The sequence below is a fragment of the Alexandromys fortis genome, unplaced genomic scaffold (genome assembly GCF_014885135.2).
Source record: "Alexandromys fortis isolate MF-2015 unplaced genomic scaffold, M_Fortis_MF-2015_v1.1 scaffold_120, whole genome shotgun sequence".
Classification (NCBI taxonomy): Eukaryota; Metazoa; Chordata; class Mammalia; order Rodentia; family Cricetidae; genus Alexandromys; species Alexandromys fortis.
The window spans coordinates 2,598,189-2,616,263 of NW_026067999.1; the positions used below are offsets into that span (position 1 = coordinate 2,598,189).

The 18,075-nt window shown below is 42.6% G+C and overlaps 1 protein-coding gene and 1 pseudogene across 1 annotated transcript; one reads left to right on the forward strand and one right to left on the reverse strand.

The window, feature by feature from the left end:
* The first annotated feature begins 2,964 nt into the window (after positions 1-2,964).
* LOC126512724 (neuronal regeneration-related protein-like) lies at positions 2,965-3,603 on the forward strand. The gene is made up of 2 exons (XM_050160655.1): positions 2,965-3,293; positions 3,535-3,603. Exons 1-2 carry the CDS (start codon positions 3,084-3,086, stop codon positions 3,601-3,603), a joined length of 279 nt encoding a protein of 92 aa, XP_050016612.1. The 5' UTR covers positions 2,965-3,083.
* An 11,011-nt stretch (positions 3,604-14,614) lies between these two features.
* On the reverse strand, positions 14,615-14,958 carry LOC126512725 (ribosomal biogenesis factor-like; annotated as a pseudogene).
* Positions 14,959-18,075: the final 3,117 nt, after the last annotated feature.

The window sequence follows — 18,075 nt, forward strand, 5'->3', positions numbered from 1 at the left end:
GTCAAGGACCCGGCTATGGGACCACCCCTCTGGAAGGCAGGCTCACTTTAAGTCATGCTAAAGAGATAGGTGGACTAACTATCCCTTTAATGAAAGTTTGCCTTCCCAGAATTCCAGTTCTCTGGCGTGGTCCTTACAAGCCTACGGATACTGTTGGCTCGAGCCCACCTTTCTGAGTCCTGCCTGAGAAAGGCAGAACGTTCTTCTCTTTCCTTTGGATGCTCGCCAGCTTTTTCTCCCTCTGTACAGGTTCCCTCCCCACCCTGTCAATGGCTGCCACCGTGTGGCTGACCTCCATTACCATCTTAGCTTGGACAGCATTGCTGCTTTTCCCTGTTCTTCTCCAGCCTCCTCCTCCTCCTCTTCCTCGTGGCAATTGCCAAAATTCCTAGTTTCCATTCGAGTCTGTTCTTAAATTCTTCTTAGTAAGACATAAGAACCCCAAGGGGAACCCACACACACACCTCCGCACGAGCAGTACAACACACAAAAGATGTTTGCTAACTCTGCGAACCTTTGTGGGAACAGAGCTATCCCTGTAAAGTTGCAGCCTTTTTCAGCATCCAGTTCCTTTGGTGACTCCTTGCTCTACGGAAAGCTGTGAAATGCATTCATTTGGCTGTGCCTAAAAACTGCCTCGACTGCTTGCAGAGAAGGGGAGAATAAATTCGGGGACTGCGTCCTTTGTCACAGGCATTTCTTGAGCTCATATTTGAAAAGGTTTTAATTAAAAGAGACTGATGAGGTTTACTTCCTGTGCTACCAAACGAATGAATATTTATGAGAACCATTGATCCAATTCAGTGGCCATCCATAAATTTGCAAATATTGTTTATTGGTTGCCTTGTGTGTCTGCCTCTTTAGTTTTTACTTTCCTTTCTGGGCAAGAGTAAATTTTGCTATCTGCTCAGCCCACAAGTTTCCTTCTCTGAGAACTGCTCTCCCAACTGTTAGTCCTCAACAGTAATAGTTAAAACCACCTAAGGCATCCCTTGGCCTTCAACTATTGGGTGGCAGAAGGGAAATCAGGCAATCAGAGCAAACCCTTTCCTTCTAAGACTCTCCAGCTGAGCTGAATGTAGCAATACACACCTATACTATCAGAGAGGCTGTTGCAGGATGGTTGCCAAGAGTTTGGGGCCAACCTTAGCTACAGTGTGAGACCCCCATGTCAACCTGTACTACTCTCAAAAAAGAGGAGGATGAAGAGGATTTGGAGTTAGTGCCAAACCCATTCTCTATTGCTCATTTAACCAGACATTTTTTTTTTCTGTAGTTATGTGGATCACTGCTCTCCGTAGCTATTTTCCCAAATGTAATATTCAGATCAGTGAACTAGAAAGACCATAACGAGCTGCTGTGGCTACTGGAAAGTGCCTTTCAGTGTACTTTCATGGCTATAACCTAAGTGATATGATTCCAAGCCTGTAACTTTGCAATCCTGTCCGTATGTGGCATGCTAGAGTCAACATGGAATTTGCGAAGTTGATGTGTGGGTACCCCAGACCCCAGAGCAGCGAGTACATATATGAGGGGACATGGTACTTCCTGATGACAGAGCTACCCTACTTTTGTTTGTTGACCCGGGTACTACACATTAAAGGTGATGCTTAGAGTTGGGGGTAAAATTCGTTTGGCTTATTCGACTGATTTTGAACAATTAGGCTCAACTGGTCGTCTTCGTGCACTGGTCCGGAAACTGCATGGATGAATAAGTCATGGATTCTGCCCAGGAAGTTCAATGATTTGTGGCTCCCGGACTCTAGTGTTCTATATGCATGACAAGCCCTATCTAGCAAGAAAGAGTTAAGACTTCTCGGTTGAAAGAAGATTCAGTAGTCTAGAGGCAGAGCAGGGGCAGCAGGGGCGGAGAGCCATTGATTTCTTCCAAGACAGAAACACATTCAAAGGGATTTTATCCCCTCCCTTATCTGGCTTTACCTAGTCCCCTGTGTTTGTCTGCACTCGGTGTTTAAAGATAGCTCTAACAAGGAGGGGAGAGAGAAAAACAAGTCACGTAACTACTTTTAGGTAGTTTTCAAATCAAACGCTCAGAATTATGTCAGGTTATGAAAAGCTATAAAAATTTTAGTGCAGGTACAAGAAAGAGCAATAGTTTTTCTGAGCCTTTTCCTTTCGCTCTGGTATACCCTCCTATTAAAATAAAAACAAACAAAAATAAAGAAAAGCATTGAAGCCTCTGCCTTCTGGAACTTTCTATCAGCGGGAGGTAAGAAATCACGCAAATTGCTGAAAACAAATGGTAATGGGCAGTCATTTCTTTTATAATGGACCATTAGATTATTGTATTTGCATGTATCATTAAAATTTATTGCAAATTCTCTAATGGAATGACAATTCTGGTGATATAGCCTGCCTGATACAATTAGAATGTAGGCTTGTAGGAAAAGTTGCTGTAGATTTCCCTTAGGCAGGGGAATGTGTATCCTTTGCTATGGAACTATCAGTGAGAATAAAGAATCGATTGTGAATGCTTTTGTCCAATTTAACATTCTCCTCTCGTGGAAATCGTAAGACGATTTTCACATTAGCCAGTGATTTGAAGCCTAGCATCTTTTGAAGTGAATCTCTTTGTTTAATACAAAACATGAAGTAATCAAGATCAGATACGTGAATTTTTTTTTATTCTTTGATGGAAAAGGCAAATAATCCTAGGGGTGATTATCAATGAATTCTCAATACCAATTGGTAAAGGTTGTGTGTGTGTGTGTGTGTGTGTGTGTGTGTGTGTGTGTGTGTTTACAGCTTTCGGGAATTGGTTCCTTCATTCTACCATACGGATCCTGAGAATTGAACTCAAGCCACCAGACTTAGCCACAAATGCCTTTACCCTATGAGCCATCACACCAGCCCAGGAATTGTAGGTGCGCTCACTTGAGAGCAGTGTGTCTTCGCAGCAGAGGAGACTCAGAACTGGGCATAAGGAATAAGTTTCCGGCGAGCCGCAGATTCCTGCCGAGTGTAGAGAGGAGAGAGTGAACAGGGAGCGGGGCTTTTGTCTGTTGGTCTCCCTGGACAGAAGCAAGGGAGAACAGAAGCTCAAGACTATTAAGATTCTCAAAATGGTTTACTACCCGGAACTCTTGGTCAGCCACGAACCATTCCCATACAAGGAAATGGAGGGAAGTCTTACTAAGGGGAGACTTCCCGTGCCAAAGGAAGTGAACCACAAGAAGGCGGAGGAGATCAGTGCTGCCTCCCTGGCTCCACCAGGCATCCATGAACTCTGCTCCCCAAATATCTTACTCTTTTTACCTCTACTCTTTTTAATCGTAACACCTCCATTTGTATTGCATATGGTATATGGGGTTTTGATGAGGTTTTGGTATCATATATTGGATTTTTTTTCTGTGTAAATCATCAAATATAAGAAGAAACTATGGGACTCTAAGCCTTGCTTTAGAGAATTTACAGTGGACAAATAGGTATCATCAAAACAGTTTCTAATCATTCTGACTCAAGTGAAAACGCTCAGAATTTCACACTGTGAATCCACGTTTACAACCCCTACAGGTGGGCCTTCAGGCCTGGTTCGCTACAACAATGTCTTCCACAACTCAAACTCCCACTGCGCTCACATGACTGGTCCACACCCACCTCTTCATCACACGGCTCCCGACTGCTTCTTGCAGAGGCTGAGAGTCCCCCCACTTTTTTTTCTCACTTAGATGTAACAAGCCTAGTAGTTTATGTTCATCGATTGTCTGTATATCTCTATATTTTATCCATGTACTCTTTTGATGTATAGAAGTAGTTTGAAACTCATCGTTTCCTTGTGGTAAGTTGACCGAGATGCTGCCACAGGACCTGAGACACTATTTTGGACTTTCAACATGCTCCTTGGCGAGGTAGCTCTGATGGAGTTATTTTTTATTTCCATGTTCTGAGAAGTTGTTGTTGGTACTCTGTTTCCCGGAATGTTGTTCTCCAGTCTGGACTGTCTTGTTTTCCTGGTGTTTTCAGTGTGGCTTTCTTCTTCAGTGTAGTAGGTTGAGCGGATGCTACCGAGAGTGTGAGGGGCTGTCCTCTCGGGGCTGGCCCTGGTGGAGATTGCCGTCATGGTAGCGGGAGCAATCACAAAACTGTAATGTACCTACCAGAACTCTTCCGTTCTGCAGCCTCACCTGCCTGGTTAGAAAAAGAAAAGCAATAATTCCACAGGCATTTGGAGGTATCTCTTTAGATTCTTTTTGTTTGACTGGATATTTGGGTGGGGGGAGCGGGGGGAAGGTCCACTCTCTTTAAATAAGTGCCACGTGGGGAAAAAAAAAAATCCAAAGTACTGACATCCAAGTAGGAATTTGAAAATTATACCTTTCCAAACGTTGAGGTTGGAAAAATGTCTTTACAAAATAATGATTATTATCATGATGATGATGATGACGACAATGATGATGACAAAAGGCAAAACACCTTTTTTGGGGCCGATTTGATAAGCAAGGTGTAGATTTTACATTTTTGTCCTTGCTCCCAATGAAATGGATAAACAAAAATAAAATCCGATAACACCATCTCTTCACGGAATGTTGTTGTGTTAAGCCAGATTGAAAGCCCACCTTAATTTTTATATAATGCCTTTAGCTCTTCCTTTGACAGGGCAGGCCTTGTTCTGAACTGTTTGCGCTTCTGACTGTTAAACACCAGTGACCCATGCACTGTACCTCTTCCTCCTCTTCTCGCTCCCCCACTGGCCTGAGTTTCTTGTGCATTCTTCTCTCCCCACCCCCACCTTCGTTAGGATAGACATATCAGCTATGTAAATAGAGCAAGAAAACAGTGTTGTGCATTTGTGGCATTTATGTAGAGTTGCAGGTGTGCACTGCTGAAAATGCCGGCTTTTGTAACATGTGCTCCTTACTGTTGCTCTCATAAGTACCCAATGTATTTTAGCTATTTTAGTAGTATTTATTCAATAAATATGCAAGCTGTAAGAAAAAAAAAGGAATAAGTTTCCTAGTGGGACAGAACCAGTGCAGCCTTGTTCAGAGATTCCCACACATCCAGCACACAGGTTAGATTGCCTGATTTAATCTCTCTCTCTCTCTCTCTTTCATCTCTGTGTGTCTGTCTTGTCTCTTTCCTCACCTCTCTGTCTCCTTCCTGTCTCTTTGTTTGTCTCTCCCTTCCCGACCTCTCTCTCTCCCCCTCTTCCACCTCTCCCTTCTCCCCCCCCCCCCCCCCCCCCCCCCCCCCCCCCCCCCCCCCCCCCCCCCCCCCCCCCCCCCCCGCCACCAGTATCTCACTATATAGATCAGGCTAGCCTTGAATTTGCAATGATCCTTCTGCCTATCTCTCCCAGTGCTGGGATTACAGGTTATGGGTTCCACATGTCACCGAGCCTGAGAAAAACCTCCCTTTCTCATCAGTGCTTTGAATTATTGGTTCACCGCTCCATATTTCCAATGAATTCTTAGACCACGAATATTGTTCCCTTCTATTCTTGAAAATAAGATAAATTTCTCTCCACTCCTTGCATTGTTATCACTTGATCCAGGGAAATTATGAAACTACATGAAAGTCAATTTCAATGTCATTCTGCATCAAGAATAATCAGGAAATACCTCCCGAAGCCTGTAATTTTCTACTAATTTTTAAGTGAGCCTAAGAATATTGAAGACTTTATTTTACATTGCTATATTAGCTCAGCACATTAAGTATTATGCATATATTGTATAAAAGGCAAGAATAATAAACAGGAAAAAGAAAGCTGGATAAAAAAAACAGTGCCTTTAACACGTATTTTAACTAGATGAATAATTCAAATCTGTCTCCTGGCACCAGAAATATATTCCAGAATATTTTTCAGAGATGCATCTTGGTTTATTTGATATTTCATGACACAATAAGTCTTAGAAATATTCAAATGGTTCATTAAAAGTGAAGGATGAGTAGCTTGGGGGATGCCAGAACCCCAGAAGAAAGACGTGACTTAAGAACATGTGCCGTTTCCCCCACAAAGTCAGATGTAAACATTTTTAAAGTTATATTTGAAATGCCTGTGGTGTACTATATAACAAATGAGGAAATGAAGTGTGAAATTAAGGGAGTTGCTGAGTGATCAACCAGTTTAAGTGTGTCAAATGGAATCTCCACAAAACTGATAATATAGCATTAATTACTCTGAAGAAAGCTGTCCTGGAATTCATACACTTTTCAAACAATGCTGAAACACGCAAAGCTGTGTGGATCAACATTTTCTGCAGATGTTTGCCCAAGTATCAGATCCAAGCAAAGGAAAGAATAGGACCGTAGGCAGTGGAGGGCCTGCTTTCTGGTGCTTTTCAAACCGCCCATTTGGAAGATTCGATTTTAGTTAACAATGCAGGTCATCCTCAGCTGTTATTATCGTTATTATCATCAATTTTCAGCCATTATCCAAAGGGAGTGATTGATTCCCTCTTCTGAAGTGTATATGGATGAATTTGAATGGGAAAGATGTCTAGGCTGACTCGTGAAAAGAGGGTAATAAATGGGAGCTATGTTTTCCTGTGAAAACGTGTGCATTAGCAGCAAGAACCATGTTTGTTAAGTCGCAGACATAGACAAACAATGCGTAAGATTCAAGAATAATTGTAAAGTATCCATGGCGACAATAAATGTCTTGTCAACACACATCGTTCTATTTATACCTTGGGAAGTAAGTCATCAGGTTTCTATAAATAGAGTAGAAATTCATTCATTTCCACCCTAATCTTGTAAATCTCCAATTTTCACCACAATAAAGGGACTGGACTCGGGAGGATAATGGGGGAATGTGTCAGAATATATAGAATCGGCCTTGTGTCTGGAGAAAGTGTCAACATGGTTAAAAAAGAAAGATAAAGGGGGGATAATAATGGAGCTCCATAAAATCTCCAGCTGGTGATTTCATGGGGAAGAGGGACCCCAAAAAGCTGAACAACAATATGCCTCTTCTAGGACATCCACTGAATTTTAGATACAAAACAAAAATTTTGGTTGAATATATTGGGGAGTGTTTTCTGTTTGTTTGTTTAGAAAATGCAAGAAGAATGAGTTACTAAACCACACAGGTGGGTCAGACCTGTAATCTCAGCAATTAGGGAGGCCAAGGCAGGCCAATCTCAAGTTTAGAGACTGCCTGGGCAACTTACTGAAACCTTGTCTCAAAATCTAAAAAAAAAAAAAAAGAAAAAAGAAAGAAAGAAAGAAAGAAAGAAAGAAAGAAAGAAAGAAAGAAAGAAAGAAAGAAAGAAAAAAAAGAATTTCTAGCTGGGAAGTGGTGTCACATGTTTTTAGTCCCAGCACCTGGGAGGCAGAGGCAGGCAGAGCTGTGAGTTTGACACCATCCTAGTCTACATAATGAGTTCCAGGATAGCCAGGACTACACAGAGAAACCTTTTCTTCCAAAACAAAAATAATTCAGAGTGGGCAAGGAAAAAGTGCATTCAAAGTACCAAATTCCCGGCATGCTCAGGGAATCAGAGGCATCAAGTACTCGTGAAGACTGAATGGTAGAACCCTGAGGAACAGCCATAGAGGAGAGCAGGGATGCTCTGCTACAGATGAGGGGTTCATTGGTTACCATACTCCCAGAAGTGCTCTTTCCCAGCCCCTTCTCCCTCCTGGCTCTCAAACACCTGGCAGCTATGCATTGACTTTGAGTGCAAGAAAATGACCTCTGAAGCCTGGGTCAAAACTGGTCTCGGTGAACATAGCGGACAAGGAGGACTACTGAGACCTCAAGAACAATGGCAATGGGTTTTTGATTCTACTGGACCTATTGGTTTCGTGGGAGCCTAGGCAGTTTCGTGGATGCTCACCTTACTAGACCTGGATGGAGGTGGGTCTTGGACTTCCCACAGGGCAGAGAACCCTGATTGCTTTTTGGGCTGACGAGGGAGGGGGATTTGACTGGGGGAGGGGGAGGGAAAGGGGAGGCAGCGGTGGGGAAGAGACAGAAATCTTTAATAAATAAATAAATTTAAAAAAAAAGAAAATGACCTCTGACAGAAGCCTATGAGCCCTCACATGTGGAGGTTGGCAGTGAAAGATCCAGGCCCTATATGAAGTAACTTACCCTGAAGCCCTTCCCTTGACAATTTCACATAGATTTCACTAAATAAAGCTTTATTGAGAAATGGACGGTGATGGCGCATGCCTTTAATCCCAGCACTCCAGGAGGCAGAGGCAGGCAAATCTCTGTGAGTTCGAGGCCAGCCTGGTCTACAAGAGCTAGTTCCAGAACAGTCTCTAAAGCTCCAGAGAAACCCTGTCTCAAAAAACAAAAACAAAAACAAAAATAAATAAATAAATAAAACCTTGGAGTGAACAAAAAAAAAAAAAAACAAAGCTTTATCGAAATTCTGTTCATAAATTTATTTAAAGGGCCCAGGAATATTTCAAACTATATCACTTAATCTTCAAATTAAACCCATCAGAATTCTATAGTTATCTCCAATTAAAGTTAACAAAATGAGACAAAAATGTAGAAAGGGAAACTATCTGTGAAGGGGAAGGGGACAGACAAGAGTTGGAGGGGACAAGACAGAACAATGGGAGGTAAATATGAACAAAATGCATTATGTACATGGATGAAATTATGAAAATGAATAAGGATTGCTATATCCTCTCTCCCTGCCCCAATTCTACTGTGAGCAAACTCCTGACTTTTCAGCATCCTAGGGACTTGAGCACATGGAACCAAATAAAAAGTCTTAGTTTATTTGGCAAATAGTAGAGGCTGAAATGGAAAAGGAGATTTAAGTTGGGGTGGTAACGGGCAAGCTCTCTCTATGATCAGGAAATACACAAAGAAACTGTCTAGATCCCTTCAGGGGAGGTAATGACTCCTATTGGATATCTAACAATCTCTCACCTCTTGACCTCCAGATGTAATGGAAGTAATAGCTCTACTGGTCTATTCTTGGGTACTACAGTCTCTTGTTCAGTTTCCTATAATTTCCTCCCCCTCTGCAAACACTTATTGTTTAAAAAAAATTCTCATGAAATTACCAAATTTCAACATGCCATCCACTTCCTCCCAGAACTCTAGCCACATCTGATTCTCCACTGGCTAGAAAGTAGATTATAGTGTTCAGTCACTTTTCCTTGTTGTGACAAAATACACGAGAAGACCCCTTGATGAAGGAGGGAAGGGTTTGTTTGGCTCCCGGTTTCAGAGGGTTCAGGGCTTGGGGTGACACAGAAAGGCCTGACAGAGATGATGAAGTAGAAACCGAAGTGGAGCAGAGCTGCTTCAAGGTGGCCAGTAAGTAGAGAACACAGTGGGGGCTCAAGGATAAGACACACCGTTCAGAGCAGGGGCTCTCCCTAACTATCTGACTGGCTATTGGGAACCTATTCTTCATACTGGGTTGCCTTGTCCAGTCTTAATACAAGGGGAGGCTCTTAGTCCTACTGCAACATGATATGCTATGCTTTGTTGATACCCGTGGATGGCCTGCCCCTTTCTGAACAGAAACAGAGGAGGATTGGATTGGGGGTTGAAAGGGAGGTGGGGAGAGAGAATGGGAGAAGAAGGAGGGGAAATGGCAGTAGGAATGTAAAATAAGTGAATAAATTTAATTAATTAAAAAAGATATATCCTTCAAAATCATATGCTGGTTCTCCAAAACCATAACCCAGGTTCTCCAAAACCCCCACCCCAACAGTACATCTAGCTATTAAATTATCAAGGGATTAATCCCCCAGTGACCTACTTCTTCCAACTTGGCTTCACCTCTCAACAGTCTGTTCGTCTTTGCTGGCAAAGTCACAGTCCTCGTGAGATCTAATCACCTCCAACAACACCCCTAGCTGACCACTAAGTCTTTATGAGAAACACCGCATACAAACCATAACAAGCATCTTCTTCACTAATAACACATACACGCATCTCTGTTCACTACAAACCTCTAGAATCATGTTGTTTTGAGATGCCCCTCGGGTTAAGATAATTATATAAAAATTGAGGGGAAAAAAAGAAAGAAATGAATCACTGGGCGATTTCACAAGCCTGAGTCAACTGCTAATGATATTTTGGTTTGAAAACCTACAACTGAGTAAGAATTTGCCACTTCCAAAAAACAGATATCCTTTAGGAAATGTTTAGTATGTGTAGATAGCGGAGGCAGTGTAGGAGAAGTGTGGGGCATAAGGATGCTTGGTGCTTCCAGCATCCTCCCACGTTCTCAGGAACGCAGCTCCCCAAAGTCCTGCCCTTCACTCAGCTGTAGTTTGAGTCTACCATCTCCACCTTCAAGCAACCATTCTGAGTATTCCTTTCCACCACACACGCTGCTATGTGGGAAAGAAAATCTGCAAACACAGTTTTCTTCACCATGGCTTTCAAGGATGTTTCAGTGCTCTGTTGCTCTTTCACCAATGTATTTCTCAGCCACTGATACACTGGGCAAATGCCTGCCCCTCCTTTCACTCTGGTACCAAAGCAAGCATGGTAACAGGAGATCACTTCAATGCAGCGGTGGTGAAAGCCAAACAGAAAGTAGAATGCTCAGTCTTCCAGTCCTCCTATGGAAGTGTCAGCTGGTCTCATTTCACAATCACCTCCGCAGATGTTTCTCCGTGAAATGTTCAAAAAGGCATTCGTTTTTATCCATCGCGGGTATGAGGGGAGTTTTTTTTTTTTTTAAGTGTTTACAATGAGTACGTCCTCTTGAATGAGCGGAATGGTCCTTAGCTTAATGAACCTCGTGGCTAGACTGCACCTACTCCCTGGGGGTGGGGCGGGTGACGGGAACTTGTTCAGTCTAGGGCTCTCCCACTGGTTAGCAGTACAGGTTGTTGCTAAAAGCACAGGAGCAATGGTGACATCTGGTGTCGGGTTAAAAAGTGACAGGATCTTGATTCCTCATGGGTCTCCTGGGAGCACCACAGGTGAGCTTGGGCTACAACCCATCTGTCTCTTATCTGCTCCTTTTAGCTGTTGATCAGATAAAGAAAACAAAGTTTTTTTTTTTCACATGCAGAGAAGAAGAACTGCAGGAATGATGGGAAATTCCATGTGGCATCTGACTGGTCTCAGTGCCACCTCAATGACTAGACACATAGAAGTCCCATTCTAATTCAAAAACTCGGCCTTTGCATCATGTTGAAATACCATTAGCTCTGGACGCAACTACAGTCAAGCCAACATAACCAGAGGTAGCTGCAGAGCCATGAAAAAGGATGGTTCTGTTCTACTGCATTGGCAACTTTCCCCATCTCATTTCTTTGCCAGCCTTTTAGACATTGCATGCATGACATGGCTGGACCCTCGGGAAGCCAGCAAGTGATGAATAATGGGATGATGGGAGTCAGCTGCAAAGCCAAATCTCTTGTTTCTTGTGCTCTCCATCAAAGTGGTTCTTCTTAGCACTGGTCACACAGAATCATCTGAGGATCTTACAAAGGCATCAATACTATACCTGGACCAAATGAAAACCAGTGAAATTGCAATTTACAGGGGCAGAGCCAGACAGCCTTTTGAAATTCCTGTCTAACTGCCTCCTTCCTTTCCCTTCCCTTCCCTTCCCTTCCCTTTCCTTCCCTTCCCTTCCCTTCCCTTCCCTTCCCTTCCCTTCCTTCCTTCCTTCCTTCCTTCCTTCCTTCTTTCCTTCCTTCCTTCCTTCCTTTTTTCCTTCCTTCCACCCTCCCTCCTTTCCTGCCTCCCTCTCTTTCTCTGTTTTTTGAGACAGTCTTACTTTGTCGTTCCGCTGGAATCCAGTATGTAGTCCAGGTTGGCATCTAAGCCATGGTGATCCTCTTTGTCTCAACCCCCAAGTGTTGAGATGGCAGTCCAAAGCCACCACATCTAGCTGATCCTGGGTTTTGGTGTTTTTTTTTTTTTCTCGCCCTAGGAACACAGCCACTGTGCTGTGATGAAGCACTTGGCACATGAAGTGGCCATGACTCTACCCTATCTGATGTCCCAATTAACAGTCAGTATCAAACACCAAAGTAATGAATGAGTGAGCCTTTGATAATTCAGATCTACAATCATCGAGTCACCCCAGCTAATGCCACAGTAGATCAAAGGCAATGCATCTCCATTATTTTCCCTGTGTTAAGGTACTGAAGGGGGCCTTCACAGCACTGGATAGTTGGAACAATTTCATTCCTGGTTTTAGATGAGGAAATGGAGACAGCGAGAGTAGACGTTAAGCCATCTAAGGTAGGCAGACAGAAAGAAGCAGAAAGCAGACGAACCTAGGCTGCATCCCTAGAATGCAGCTCCTGCTCAGCCAGCAACTGAAAGCAATGGTCTATAAAACAAAAGCGCTGTGGAACTCTGAAAATGACGTGATTCCTGTGCCTTCAAACCCAGAGCATCCCAAGAGCAAGAAGGGGAGAAGGAAGGGTCTGTTCTTTCCACCACTCTGGGTTTGTTTGTTTGTTTGTTTCTTCGTTTCTTCGTTTGTTTGCTTGTTTGCTTTTGTATTTTGTATTTGCTGTGTATTCCTGGCTATCCTAGAACTTAGTGTGTATAGGAGGCTGGCCTTGAACTCGCAGAGATTTGCCTGCCTCTGCCTCTGAATGCTGGGATTAAAGTCACGTGCCACCACTCTTTGCATAAACTGAGGAAAAGCCTGGAGAAATATCTGCACATATTTTAGTGTCCATATAATTAAGGTAATACTTGCTAGAGTCTGTTTTATTTTGTACTTAATTCCTCTGGCAACGATTGTCTATTTTACCAGTAGTCTTTGAAAGAATTGATTTGAAAGACTCATTTATAGTGAAAGTACTGCATCGGGGCCCGTGAGATCACTCAATCAGTCCAAGTCAGGAGAGAACCAATTCCTGAAATTGCCCTCTGACCTCCACGTACACATTGTAGCATGTATACACACACACACACACACACACACACACACACACACACTGAACATAATTTTAAAGATCAAGAAGTACTGCATTCTACATTGCTTTTAAATGATCTCTTTTGAGATTATGTTGTATTGTGTACCTTTGTGTTTAATAATTATATACCTTTAGAATTATTAAAGCATAGTTACTGAAACAGAAGAATCTTTTTAAGGTATTGATTCAAATACTTATTTTAAGAGTGAGTAATTCAATTAACCTTCATCAGGTGATGAAAGGAGACAGAGACAGAGTCCCACATTGGAGCACCGGACTACAACCCCAAGGTCCAAATCAGGAGCAGAAAGAGAGAGAGCGCGAGCAAGGAACTCAGGGCCACAAGAGGTGCACCCACACACTGAGGCAATGGGGATGTTCTTTAGGGAACTCACCAAGGCCAGCTGGACTGGGTCTGAAAAAGCATGGGATAAAACCGGACTCGCTGAACATAGCGGACAATGAGGACTGCTGAGAAGTCAAGAACAATGGCACTGGGTTTTGATCCTACTGCACGTATTGGCTTTGTGGGAGCCTAGGCTGTTTGGATGTTCACCTTACTAGACCTGGAAGGAGGTGGGATGTCCTTGGACTCCCCACAGGGCAGGGAACCCAGTCTGCTCTTTGGGCTGATGAGAGAGGAGGAGTTGATTGGGGGAGGGGGAGGGATATGGGAGGCGGTAGCGGGGAAGAGACAGAAATCTTTAATAAATAAATAATAATTTAAAGAAAAGAAAAAAATAAAATAAATTCTGATTCAAGGGGTTGAACATATTATCAAAAAAGAGTAAATAATTCAAATAACTGCATTGTTTTCTTTTAATTATCTACTTCTCAAGGGGGAGGGAGAACAGGCATACCACTCTAGACACATGGCGGTCAGAGGGCAATGTTGTAGAGTCAATTCTCTCCTTCAATCACGGGATCAGAGATGGAAATCAGGTGACCAGGGCTGCACAGCAAGTGCCTTTCCCTGGTAAACTATTTCATGGACTTATTTGTTTATTTTAAATATACTTGTTGCTAACTTGGTGTCCAAAACCTTATTCTGGTCTCGGCTTTCCCATCTCCTCTGGTTTCTCTTCTCAGTCTTTGCTCAATTCTTTTTTGGAGTGTTTCAAAGCTCAGTCCTATCTCGTTTCTTCTCTGTCTCTCCCTCCATGACCTCACTCTAATTCAAGACTTCAGATTCCACGTGGCTAACTTTACCCCCAGCTATCTCTGCACACACATTTCTCTCCAACGTCTAGCTTCTTCAGTCCAATCACATACTTAACGTTTGTGTGTGACAGACATCTCAGCATCTTAAACCCTCTTCCCTAAAACATTTCCTCTACCAACAGCCTTTCCCATCTCGGGAAATAGCAATAATTGCCTTCCAGTTACTGAGGCAAAGCAACTTGAGACTTTCTCAAGTCCACCCTACTCATGAAGAGACTTTGAGAACTTAATGTTGAAAATTTCCACTCTTACTTAGTACTACGCCGGTATTGCCATGATCCAAGCACCTAGGCCCTTGTTTCGAAAACTGTAATAGCACCTCTCTCTTGGATGTCTCCTTGCCTGAAGTTATCCTTGCCCCATACTGTCTAGTAGCCAGGATGGAGCTTTCTGTAGCCAGGATCTTGTCATGTTCTCAGCTCAAAATTCTCCAATAAACCTCCTTTTTCTTCACATACTCAGTGTCCCTTATCCCATCCCACACTTTCATGTTTCCATGGCCAGTGACACTTTTTTTTAAAAAAGGAAGTTGTATAAACATTTAATTTATTCATCTTTTAGGGAAATTTGACACACCATCACTGTATGCCAATGGAGCCATTAATCTTGTAGCTTGGGTGACATTAGCTGCTTCGTTTTTATGGTGCTGCTAAGGAATCAGCTTTCTGCAGAGGCCCAAGAAGATGGCCTTGGAAGAAATGGGCAAGTTCCTTCAAGATATTTTCAAACGTTCTGTTCACTCTGCCCTCTTTTCATCATTTACAAAGTTTATCTTCATAAGATTGGTGCTAACAGGTTTGAGTTTGGATATTTTTTTTTTTGCCTTGAAGCCTTTTTGGCTGGCTATATGAAATACATTCCTGGATTGTGCCCTCTTAATTTATTCTAAGTCATTGTCTTTGGTATTCTATGTAGCTACTCAAGCTCTAGGTGGGGCAATCTGAGGGTATAAACATGTCATATGGTTTATATTTTATATTTCTACATCTTTAATTTGTTATATTATTGACTAGAAGCTCCATGAGGGCACTTTCTTCCCTCGTGTACCCCAAGACCCTGTGCTTTTTGTTTCATAACTGGCAAACAAATGAAAGAAAGGAAAAGTACTCTGTATCTTAAAATCTCTGTAACCTATATGTAGGCTAGGATGGTTAATGCTCACTGTCAACCTCACAGAATCTACCTGGAAGACGGCCCTCTAGGGCCTTTATTATGTTAATTGAGGCGGCAAGACACACCGACTGTAGGTGGCACTGTTCCCTAGGCAGGGGAGCCTGAACTGCACCAGAGTAGAGAAAGGGACTTGAAAACCAGCAAGCATCTGTGCCTTCGTTTGCTCTCTCCTGAATGCGGATGTAATAGGATCAGCTTCTTTAACTTCCTACTGCCTTGACTTCCCCACCATGGTACCTTGAACTACAAGCTATAAATAAACCCTTCCTCCCTTAAATTTTCAGGGGAAAATTCTATTAGAGCAACAGCAAAGAAATAAGACAGATAACACAACCCTATTCACCCTCCCCACCCCACCCTCGTGTCTACTGGGTCCCTTACCTCTCCATATAGGCATAGCTTCTGTCCAGATGTTGTCAGTCTCCTTAGTTCTGATGTGGTGGATTCCTGCAAGTTGTCAACAGCAAAGTTTCAAATTCAAATAATTCTCAGTGAAAATGTTTGTGCTGTCCGATTCTCTTTCTCATGCCCTTCCTTTGAGCTTCTAGACCAGTGATTCTCAACCTTCTTAACGCTGCGACCCTTTAATACAGTTCCTCATGTTATGCTGATCCCAACCATAAATTATTTCATTGCTACTTCATAACTGTAATTTTGCTACTGGTATGGATCGTAATGTAAATATCTGATATACAAGATACCTGATATGTAACCCTGCAAAGGGGTATGACCCACAGATTGAGAACCACTGCTCTAGACTAGAGGCAAGCCATAGGAATGGCTAGATTCACATAATTTATGAGCTCATTAAGTATACAACATTACTGCCAGAAAGTGTCCAACACCTCACTTTTCACACTGGAGAGATCATATAGACTGAAGATCCATTAAACTGAAGCAGACATGAATGAATGACACTGTAGACCAACTGGACCCAACAGACTTGTACAGAAATTACTATCTAACAAGAGTAGAACAGAAATTCTCCTCAACTTACATTGGGGGTTACATCCTGATGTCCTCATCATAACCTGCAAATGTCACACAAGTACACAATGCACTCAACACACCTAGCTTACCGAACATCTACTTTAGCCTAGCTTGCCTTAAGTGTAATCAGACCACATTAGTCTACCATTGAGCAAATTCATCTAACTTCCAACCTGTTTTATAATAAAAGATTGACCATTTCTTGTAACTTGCTGAATATTATACCAAGTAAAAAAAATAATAATTGTAGCCAGGCAGTGGTGGTGCACGCCTTTAATCCCAGCACTCGGGAGGCAGAGGCAGGAGGATCTCTGTGAGTTTGAGGCCAGCCTGGTTTATAAGAGCAAGTTCCAGGACAAGCTCCAAAAAATCTACAGAGAAACCCTGTCTCAAAAAAACCAAATTAATAATATTAATAATAATTATAATAATAAAATGCTTCATCTAACTTTATGCATAAGTATATGTGTGTGGTATACATGCATGCTTGGGAACACACATGGAGGGTACATGTGCACAGGCATGCACATGCATATGGAATCCCAAGGCTGATATCAGGTGTCTTCCCCAATCAGTATCTACCTTATATATTGAGGGTTTTATATAGTGAGGGTCTCCCACTGAACCTCAGACTTGCCATTTAGGCTAGTCTGGCTAGCCAGCTTGATTTCCTAGCTTCACTTCCCACAGGATGGGATTACAGGAGGACCACGCCCTCATGGCTTTAACGTGAGTTCTAGGGATCTGAACTCCAGACCTCACATCTGCAAAGCGTGGTAGTTTGAATAGGTATGGCCCCACAGACTCATGTGTTTGAATGTTTGGCCCATAAGGAGTGGCAACATTAGGAGGTGTGGCCTTGTTGGAGTAGGTGTGTCACTATGGAGGCGGGCTTTGAGGTCTCATATGCTCAAGCTAGGCCTCATGTTCTAGTCTCCTTCTGCTACCTGCACATCAAGATGTAGACCTCGCCGCTCCTTCTCCAGCATGTCTGCCTGCATAACAGCCATGTTTCCTACCATGACAATAATAGACTAAACCCCTGAAACTGTAAGCCAGCCCCACTTAAATCAGTTAAATGTTTTCCTTTATAAGAGTTGTCGTGCTCATGGTGTCTCTTCACAGCAATGGAAACCCTAACTAAAACACATGGTGTGGTGGTTTGTATGAGAATGGCCCCCATAGGCTCATATAATTGATCCTTTATTCCCAGTTGGTATAACTGTTTGCTGAGGATTATGAGAGGAGGCCTTGGAAGAGATATGTCACTGGGGCCAGGCTTTGAGGTTTCAAATGACTCATGTCATTCCCAGTGTTCTTCCTCCCTCTGTCTTAGGGTTGGGGATCAACATGTGAGCTCTTAGCTGTTCCTTTATTCTGTCATCATGGACTCTAATTCTCTAAAACCATGAACCAAATTAAATGCTCTCTTTTATAAGTTTCCTCGGCCATGGTGTTTTATCTCAGCAGTAGAAAACTACCAAAGATACATGGCAAGTGTTTGGTCAGCTGATCCATCCTACCCAGCCTACTTTATCAAAATTTTAAAGTTAAAAGGTTAACAATGGAACCATCACAAGTCAGGGACATCTATAGACATTTTTCTTAAGTGCACATGGAAAATTCACTGCAGTCAATGATAGAATAGGCCTTGTGGTGGTTTGGATGAGAATGAACCCCGCAGACTCAGATGTTTGAATATTTAGTACTCAGCTGGTGGCACTGTTTGGGTAGGATTAGGATGTGTGACCTAGCTGGAAGAAATATATCACTAGTGGTGGTTGAGGTTTACAAAAATCTCATGATTTTCACAACTCTCTCTCTCTCTCTCTCTCTCTCTCTCTATAT